This window comes from Argopecten irradians, chromosome 16 (assembly GCF_041381155.1).
Source record: "Argopecten irradians isolate NY chromosome 16, Ai_NY, whole genome shotgun sequence".
Lineage (NCBI taxonomy): Eukaryota > Metazoa > Mollusca > Bivalvia > Pectinida > Pectinidae > Argopecten > Argopecten irradians.
The window spans coordinates 24,350,314-24,360,587 of NC_091149.1; the positions used below are offsets into that span (position 1 = coordinate 24,350,314).

General features: G+C 36.5%; 1 protein-coding gene across 1 annotated transcript; it reads right to left on the reverse strand.

Annotated features, from left to right (window-relative positions):
* Positions 1-236: 236 nt before the first annotated feature.
* Positions 237-4,020, reverse strand: LOC138310599 (protein phosphatase Mn(2+)-dependent 1K-like). The gene is made up of 5 exons (XM_069251866.1): positions 3,940-4,020; positions 3,038-3,603; positions 2,357-2,647; positions 1,311-1,624; positions 237-939 (listed from the first exon to the last, which is right to left on the reverse strand). The coding sequence occupies exons 2-5, from the start codon at positions 3,480-3,482 to the stop codon at positions 670-672; spliced, it is 1,320 nt and encodes a 439-aa protein (XP_069107967.1). The 5' UTR covers positions 3,483-3,603; positions 3,940-4,020; the 3' UTR covers positions 237-669.
* Positions 4,021-10,274: the final 6,254 nt, after the last annotated feature.

Below are 10,274 nucleotides of genomic sequence, written 5' to 3' on the forward strand. Positions count from 1 at the left end.
AGCAAACGTAGATGTAGAATTCCTGGGGAAAAATCAATCATCAACAGATACATCTAACTCAGAAATCAAATGGGCTTCCCTAGCATCAAATGGGGACAATCCTTATTACAAATCTCTTTAGGGTACACACGTTCTACTAAAGCTGTATTTTCCTAAAGTGCCAAGAGAGATGCTGTATTTTCCTAAGTGCCAAGAGAGATAATCCATTATGATGAACCTCAAGAGATACAAAATGCTCCCCAAGAACCAAGGGAGATAATCCTTATTACGAATCTCTCATGGGTACAAACGTTCTACCAAAGCTATACTGAATAGTCCCTGTATCGGTGCTGTATTTTCCCCAATTGCCAAGGGAGATAATCCTTATTACGAATCTCTCATGGGTACAAACGTTCTACCAAAGCTATATTGAATAGTCCCTGTATCAGTGCTGTATTTTCCACAATTGCCAAGGGAGATAATCCTTATTACGAATCTCTCAGGGGTACAAATGTTCTACCAAAGCTATATTGAATAGTCCCTGTATCGGTGCTGTATTTTCCCCAATTGCCAAGAGAGATAATCCTTATTACGAATCTCTCAGGGGTACAAATGTTCTACCAAAGCTATATTGAATAGTCCCTGTATCGGTGCTGTATTTTCCCCAAGAACCAAGGGAGATAATCCTTATTACGAATCTCTCAGGGGTACAAATGTTCTACCAAAGCTATATCGTATAGTCCCTGTATCGGTGCTGTATTTTCCCCAAGCGCCAAGGGGGATAATCACACATGTGGTATTGTCCTCTGACCCGAACTGTAGAGCCTGGTCAGTAACACGATTGGCCGCCTCCTGGGGGTCAGTACAGCTACAGGTGATGTCCACCACTTCCTGGTCACTGAGGACAAAACTGACCCCGTCACTGACCAGGGCTAAAAAGGCATCTCGGCCGTGGTCAAGCTGGAAAGAAGTAAAAAACTCTTTTAAAAATGTCTTGCAAAATATCTGATTTCAAAGTGTTCTGATAAGAAAGATAATGACGACAATAAATGCAATAAAAGTAATATCCAGGCTTAAAATTTAACACAAATATACAATAGCAAGTAAAAGGCCTTAAATTAAAAACCTGCGATTGTTTATTTTTTTATGTCAATGAAAAAAATCAAATCAAATCAAAACATTGTCTTAGCATTTACAGTGTAGTTGCTAAAAGACAATCAATTCTTATTCATATTCAACAACAACTACAATGTGAAAAGTGATATTCCTACACATTTCTTTATCTTTAAATTAAACAAAAACACTATTTTAGAGTAAGAAATTCCTCAAACCTTTTTCCTGTGTATTTCTGGATGTTCTGTTACACCATATTTCTTCAAGGGGAGATTACCAATACAACGGGTCATACTTAGGTTTCCGTTGACTTTGGGAGTTCCCAGACTGTTTGGAGTTATCACCCCTCCACAGGACTCGATTCTACGTTTTTCCTCCACGTCGTCAGGGTGGTGGTCCTGTGTGAGGGCGATGGCTTTACCTCCACGACACAGGAGAGCTCGTGTGTCCCCGACATGGCCTATCGTCAGCTCCGTACTGTGTTGTAACAAACAAACTGTAGCTGTGCTTCCCGTACTGAACTGTTCATCATCTGAAATATTTTTTTAACTTTATCAATTTATTACACAGCTGGTGTATTCACGAGTGGATGACATTTTAATGTTAACAGATGTGGGATATGTGAGGATCGTAAAAATTTGTGTTCTTTTATTCTTGCTTCACCAGTAATAGAAATACAAGTAATAATCACATCATTTTGTAATTTCCTTCTAATTATTAAGTACTTTTAAAATGATGGATGCCCACCAATTGAATAAATACTCAATATTGACAATGTGTATACTAAATATAATTTACAGGGCTTCAACTGAACAAATAAAGAAATTGCTGAACATGGACTTAAATACTGGTAATGTTTGACATCTAGAGCAATATTCATAAAAATAGATTTTATTCTTTAAATATGAAAGCAAATGATGCAAACCTGCAAAAATTGCAAATTGTTACGATAACATAAATTATGTTAATCTATTATGATAATTATGTATTGACAAAATGCATTACATATATTACATGTGTATAGAGTGCATGTCATAATGTATATGTCAATTAATGATACGAAGGTTGAATACTTGAGTTTCCTTTCATGATTCATTAACTGTCGTCCATTGATGTTTACTTCATCTTTATAACATATCATAGAGTAATGCAAAGATGAAATAGTATACATAGAATCAATGTAAACACAATAAATGAATTATAAAAATGATATAAAAAGCCGCAACATAATCAAAATAAACAAAGTATCAAAGAGATATAATACCTAGCCAGTAGGACGTTAGGTGCCGAGCTAGACTGTTGTTGAGATCTATAAACGACTGTTGTAACACCACACTCTGGTCGGGTTCCCGTGACAACCAGAATGACAGGCTATCACACATCCGACTTTGTAGGTACTCTGCTGCAACGTCACCATTGTGTCCATCAAATATCCCAAAATATAAATATTCTGAGGATAACTGTTGTATGGCATATCTGTCTTCGTTCCTGTTCCGACGACCAAGGAGGGATGCTTTTCCGATCTTTTCCAGTGGGATCTTGGGAATGAGTCTACCTGTAAAATGTTTGTCAAAACTTTGGTCGAATATATAATGTAACTTATGTTAATTGTTTTGACTTCAGTCAATCTTTTACTTATGCCTGTTTTGCCATGTCAAAATTATCATGAAGTGTTAGACATATAGAGTAAGATCATACATTTTGACATCACATGCACTTTATGATACCATAATATGTGTAAATATGCCTGAGGGTATATACAGATGAGTAGTGAATGGAAATTAAAAAGGATGATACGTGTTAAACAGAGCGAGGTTTCTTTACTTCAATGTACCAATCTGTTGATTTTACTAAGATACATATGTAGTATAACTTGTGTAAACCGGACATGATTGGGACCAGCATATTTGGCTTGTATTGAGCTGTGATAATAAATCAATCTTACCTGTTTGAATACTTTCCTTTATAAGAATGGGCATACTGATACGATTATTCCAGCTTCCGATGGTATCAAAGTTGATCCCAACTTGTTTTTTTCCTTTGTTTTCTGGGTCAGAAAGAACACCTACTTGTCTTGTCTTGGCACAAATAGAAGGATGTGTATTCTGTATGAGAATTTTGCGTTGATTGACGCCATTCTGGCTAAGATTTATTGGTACTATGCAAGAGTATTGTCTCAAAGAACACCTGGGCAGTTTATTTTCTAAACGCAATAACCCTTTCCTGTTTCGATGTAGTATAGAAAGCTCTTTTGTAGCAGTCAGTGAGCAGTAACATTGTTTCTGGTGAGTTGTCTCCCCTGTATCTTTCTGGAGGTAAAGTCCTGAGAGACGGAATTGCCTGCCAAAAGTTGAGCCAAGTCTATGGCACTTGTCCAAGGTTGTACACATTTTCTTCAATGTTTTGCTATTTCATAACCTGTGGTCCAGGGTTTTACATTCTGTTGTTCACCCTTCATGCCTATATTCCACTGATCAAATGTCCAGTGTGTGATTTACTTCTCATGCAGATCTGAAATTACAATAAAATCTTATTTCATGAAGATAATTAATCTAACATTATTCATCATTTAATACAAACCAGTATTTGCTGAAACATCAGGCCGACAGAATACAGCATACTATCTAACATTTGATACTTATGCATATCACATATTTGTGATAATATTAACACGACTTGCAATTTCCAACATCAACTGAATGTCAAGAGGACATCAGGACCTATAACTTCTGTTAGGCTACCACACATATGACTGTCCCACGTTTGCTTTCAGGAGTCCGTGAAATTAAAGAATTAAGCGATGGACAAATTTATTAACTTTAAATTACTATGATTGACATTTGTTACCTGAACTGGCGCGTCGTCTGCAAATTTGATCTCCAGTCATAAACCGGATGTTGAAACGAAATATAAGGTGCGTTCGACATGAAACTATTATCCCCTTTAATGACCGTGTTCGATACGATATAGGCCAGATGCAGGTGCCCGTTCAGTTCTAATAGAGACATGTAGATAATTTGATACTATCTTAATCTTTTTTTTCTAACATGCACGTGGTTCAAGTTTAGTCTGGAAATATAATAAATACACGACTTTAAGTAAATTTTATTGATTCCACCAATTTTTGCATTCAATTTATTCTTATTTGTGTGCGTTTTATTTTTTGCAGGATTACGTACACATATTTTTTAGTGAATGCCTAAGGGAGAAATAGTCTTTATAGACGACCCACGTTATTTAAATTAACATTTGGTATATCTTAATTAAATTGTATAGAAGGTGATGATAAGTGTAGTATCAACGGTGAGCTAATATTTTTGCGACTCTGCAAAATTATCAGTGTCATTTCACATTTCAATCTTAAAATGTTAAAGCTGTTTCAGAAACACTTGCCTTTAAAGATAATCATTTCAGGTTTTAAAACACGAATTGACTATAGCACTACATCACATGATGTGCGAACGATGTCTGCACGATGTTCAATTGAAATTGCAGGGTACATGTACACTGTACGTAATATACGGAAGTTAATGAATGCACTTGATCCAAACGGTTTCTGTCGACAGTCAATATGGTTGATTAAAAAGGAATCCATGCAATCAAAAGAAGAAAAAAAGAAATATTTGGTGCATTTGCACGTTTGTGTGCACTATGTCTTATATGGGATGAAGCACGGATTGCGCATGCACCAAAAGCAAAAGATTTTGTTTGTTTGTGTTAATTACACATATTTGTACATAATTAAACATTAATTATTGTTAAAATGGTGAGTATCGTTTATGCTCTGACGGCGGCGGATCATCTTTAATGAATGAATATATTGACCGTTATTAATTTGCAAAAATGTAATATTTACTTCTTTTCAGAATGTTTCACATCAACTCAAATGTGTATTTCTCTGATGACCAGACATTTTTTAAATTTTAATCCATGCGTTATTAAACATTTCAACATTACGCCATTAATCTTAGTGGTCATATCGATGTAAAGTGTCCGTTAATATGGCAGAGCGCGTGACATTGGTCATGTAAAAAAAGTGACCATCAAAATTTCTCTTACCCATAATTGTTTGAATGGCGGATGTGAAAATATGTTTCTTGAAATATCATCGGTTTAATTGCGGCAGAAGTGTTGTCCAGTTCTCCGGCCAATTCTTTGATGTCCAGTGGTCGGCTATGTAAGGGGAAATACATCAAATGTACTTCACAGAGACGCCCACACTGTATACATGTGTGTAAGACAAAACACTACACGTAATTAATCATAATATCCACTGCTTAGACAATAATTTACATTAATAGGTACACAGGGGTTTTGTAAGGAATTATAGGCGACAGACAGTGCGTGTAGCATGTTTATACACTATAATAAATAAACGGACATGTGCTATATACACCAACTATTCGTACCAAGCCCCTGTGATTCTACGCCAAAATACGTCAGTGATAAATTTGAATCTTATCCCTATGTTGTAAGCCCACATAAACCCTTATATGCACCAGTAAATGACCAGTATGTCCAGTTGTGTTCGAATGACCAGTAGCACAGGTCTACGTGTTTGGTATTTCTTAATTGACCACTACGTTGCAATTGGGTTATCCCCAGCTTCTGATTGAAGGTATGTTATTTTAAAATCGTGTATATTCATACCATAAGATTAAGATATTATTCAGTTTAATAGATATGCCTGAAATGAATACTTGGGGTGTTTCAAGATATAAAATACAGTCACAGACCCAGATATATCAAAACCCGCAGAAGATGCATATTAACATATAAATACTAGTTTGTTGTGCTTTTTTTCTAGAGTGCGTTTATAATCATATAATCATGTTATTAAAACATCAATGTAAGTCCTTCTGACTTCTGGAGGCGTATCCATGTATGTGATCAAATAATCGATCAGGTAGCACTATAACAAGTAGGAGAGAATTTGGAGGGCTCATTGTACCAGTGATGGTTAAGGCGTAATTTAAAGGAGTTCACAGACTTTGCAGACACTACGTTTTCTGGCAAATTGTTCCAAATATCTACAATTCTGCTGTTAAACCGATGTTTGGTTACTTCTAGTCTGGATACTGGCTTCAAGATCTTTTTAGAGTGACCTCTTGTGAAGGTGATGGGAGACATTGTAAACAATTTATCTTTGTCGACTTTATCAATGTTGTTGATAATCTTGAAAATTTGTATGAGATCGGAACGTTTTCTCCTATACTCAAGGCTTGGTAGTCCTAAGGATCTTAGTCGCTGTTCGTAGGATAAGTTGGTTAATCCATTGAATCTTTTGGTCGCTCTCCTCTGGACATTCTCGATCACAATTTTATCCTTAAGTAACATAGGGTTCCAAATGCAGGATGCACATTCCATAATTGGCCGAATCAGGGACTTGTACAAGTTAAAGAACATCGTTGTATCGGTGTAGGTAAAGGTTTGAAGATCAGGCCAGTTAATCTGTTAGCTTTTGAAACACAGTTGGAGGCATGCTCACTAAAATTCATTTTGCTATCAAAAGTTTCGCCAAGATCTTTTTCGGATTTATTTTTGGTAATTTCACTCTTTTGACCTTCATTTTCGATGTTATATTTGTTAATGTTGTCCTTGGAGTTACCGATACACAGAAGTTTACACTTTTTGGCATTAAGTTGCATTTTCCAGATCTCGGTCCACTTGCAAATGTTCTCAACATCTCTCTGTAGATCCTCTTTGTCATCCTTGTTGCTTACTCCTTTCAATAATTTTGCGTCGTCGGCGAATATTTTAATTGCAGTTTGCACTACTTCCGGCATGTCGTTCACGAAAATTAAAAATAATATTGGCCCTAAAATGCTCCCCTAGGGGACACCGCTTGTGACGTCACTTACGTAGGAGAATTCACCGTCAATACAGACCCGCTGCTTCATTCCAATGAGAAAGTTTTTGATCCAATGTAAAATATTTCTTCTGATACTATATTTTTCCAATTTTAAAAGTAACCTTTTGTGAGGGACCCTGTCGAAAGCTTTACTGAAATCGAGGTATATGATGTCAACGTTTTTCCCCTCATCCATTTCATTGGAAATGTAATCTGTGACCTCGATGAGTTGTGTCACACAGGATTCCCCTTTTTATAAAACCATGCTGGTAATTTGAAAATAAGCCGTTTGATTCCATATGAGTGGTGATTTCATCTTTCAGAATTCGTTGAAGAATTTTGCATGGTATCGATATTTATATTAATAAATTCATCAATATTCAGTGCTTCATTAATTATCAATTTGTTCTTCCATGCAGGTATACTGAAGCAGAGTGTAACCATGTCCACCGGAACCGGAAGTATCCGTTTGTTGATGGCGGTGTTAGCTGTGATGATAGGGACATTTGTGACAGGTTCTGTAAGGACCAGACGTGATGGCATTTCACCGCTTCACATCAATCAATGGCAAGACAAATCCTCGGCTTGGAACAACAAAAATAGGGGCGTTTTCGGGTCTGGGTTTGGAACTTCTCAGGTGCCTCAGTACACAGTTCCACAATACATGCTTCACCCCATCCCGAAACACAACGCAAAACAGCAACGGGGTGTTACAATGGTACCAGTAAACAAAAACAGGATATTTCATCAAGGAAGTCAGCAGTCACAAAATATGCATAATCAGAAACTGCATTCTTCCGATGTCAAGTTTGCGGACGTTGGTAGAAGTACTGGATCCACATCTCCATGGAATATGCCACCCAACAAAGCCAATACACTGTCCAATATGAACCACTGCCAACCGTGCGTATGTGAGACACCCATTCAGAGGCCCAGTCGACATCAGCGAACACAACATTTCCGTCATCAGGGATTCAACTCAGGGACCACCAAACAGCTTAATCTTCAGCCCACCAAACCAACAACCTCATTGGACGTTGGGGGATCTTTACCATTTCCGTCCCCAAGGAAACATTTCAAACAACCGACACAGACATCTTTGAAGTTTGGACTCCCATCCACCGAACATATGCCATTTTATCATGACGTAGGGCAGGACTTCTTCGGTGTAAACGCCGAAACCAGCACACACAGTTCAGGCGAAATAACCAGATAAACCGCACAAAAGTAGTGATTCGGATATCATAATGCAAACCGGAAACGCGTTGGCGTTTCAGGTTTGCGCTCCACTTGGCGCTGATTATTTCCGGAATGTACATGCAGGCTTATCAGTGTACACATTTCATCTCTTTACCATTAACATTGTTACTTAATAAACCTTGTTGCATGCTTAGTTTATCCTCTTTAATGTACATTATCGAATATAATAACTATATAGTAAATACATTTGACATTGACCTTGTCAGTAGTTTATCATACCATTGTTTTTACAAAACATTATTGTTTTGATTTATATCTAACAACAAAGTGATGATGGCGTGAAAGTGAGTTGTATTATCGCGCAATCAAATATGTATATGTGAATATTGTACGAGTGATGGATGGCGTGATAAGTTGAGTTGTATGACGATCGCAGCAATCAAAAGCACTTAGGAAGTTATATATAAACATTGTATGTAGAACATGTATGTAACCTGCAAATAAATGTAGCGGTTCATGGACACGCGCATTTTAGTCACGCTCTGTTCTGGTCTTGGGGATGTGGGCTTGGGACTTAGAGTTTCCTTTTGTCTCCATCTTGCTTCCAAGGTAAAAAACGTTTGAGGTATAGCGCGAACGAGACACTTTTTGAATGTGTTGATGCAACTTGATGGCTATAAAAACAGTGACCTTACTATTACCGGAAGTAGCTTCCTGAGTAGATGAAATAATTGTGCTTGTTCAGCGTATGTTGTCAATGCCAAGGACTTAGTCGAAACACAGGCATTTGACTCTGTAGACATTTTCTCTCTATATATATATGTAATACCGTGACACTTCTATAGAGCCAAATGCCTGTGGTCGAAATGACTCGTTTGATATTGCCATGAGCATTAGAATCTAGATACTGATAACATTGAGCCGAACCTGTTATGTTTTTTGTCCTATATCATTAATTCAGTAATATGACGATATTGTTAACAAAATCGAATTCACGTAGCCTCTTTTCAAGACATGGTCCAGGTGGTTCATTCATTCTGCAAAGAACGATGTACAACGAATACAATATCTACGTATCCGGTATATTTTTCGGCCGGCTTTCCTAAAGACGGTTGTGTCCTTTAAGGTATCAGACGTTCGTTCCACTTTAATGGACGTTCAGGTTGAAGAGAAAAGGACGTAAAATCGTATAAAAAGTGTGTGGTGCGTGTTTTGGGAGATTGCCCTCTTGCTCATTTTATAGTGATATATCACTGAAGCATGCCCCCGAATACACCAATTGCAAGCAACACACCACACCCAGTCATATTATACTGACAAGGGGCTAACCAGTCGCCCTACTCTCCGATGCGGTTTGCTGAGCGCTAAACAGAAGCTATAAGTACCAAATGATATATCCTAATAAAACAAACAAATACTAAAATGATGCACGTTTAAATCCGTTTTTATTTCATTAGTCAACACATATTGCTCAATATATAAGAAAACATTCACATATAAAATTCTTTGTTAATTCAAAGATGGGTTTCTGGTTTTTCTGTAAACTATTCTGTGACTACTAATCAATATACTTCTTGTGACGTGAAATTAATTAGTATAAAATTTATACAGCTTAAAAATAGCCCACTTTTTATTTTCGAGTGGGTACAGAAAATCTCTCGGGAATAATGGAAAGTTCACACTTTTTGTCTATACAATGCTATGTTATAAACACTGTAGCTATGTGTATGATCTGGTTGCTAAGCTGTAGAAAACGTACCTAAATATCAAGTTATTTATTAAACATATCCTTCTATAATTACTTTTGATATTCAACTTGTGATTAAAATAAACATACATGTATCTCTTTCATTCCAAAGTGATCTTTACCTCCTTTGATACAAATTTAAAGTCACTATTCAAGTGTGTGAAACCACTCTTGTAAATACATATAAATAGAACATGCAACTTATTCAGTTAGTGAAACTTAAACACTTAACAAAAACATTCTGCAAACCAACTTATTTTCGTGTGATAATTATGTTTATGGGCAATTATAATTTGAAAAAAATAAATCACTGAAAAAATATTGAAAATATTCAACTGCAAGTACAGTAGTGTGTTTTACATGTAAATTGTGAAATTTTGTTTG

Excerpts from the sequence above, each read along its gene's own strand:
- LOC138310599 (XM_069251866.1), bottom strand. The coding sequence starts at position 3,482 with ATGTGTACAACCTTGGACAAGTGCCATAGACTTGGCTCAACTTTTGGC. Across the intron at positions 2,648-3,037 it reads AAAGGAAAGTATTCAAACAG|GTAGACTCATTCCCAAGATC; the intron begins GTAAGATTGATT and ends AACATTTTACAG. Across the intron at positions 1,625-2,356 it reads CCTAACGTCCTACTGGCTAG|ATGATGAACAGTTCAGTACG; the intron begins GTATTATATCTC and ends AAAATATTTCAG.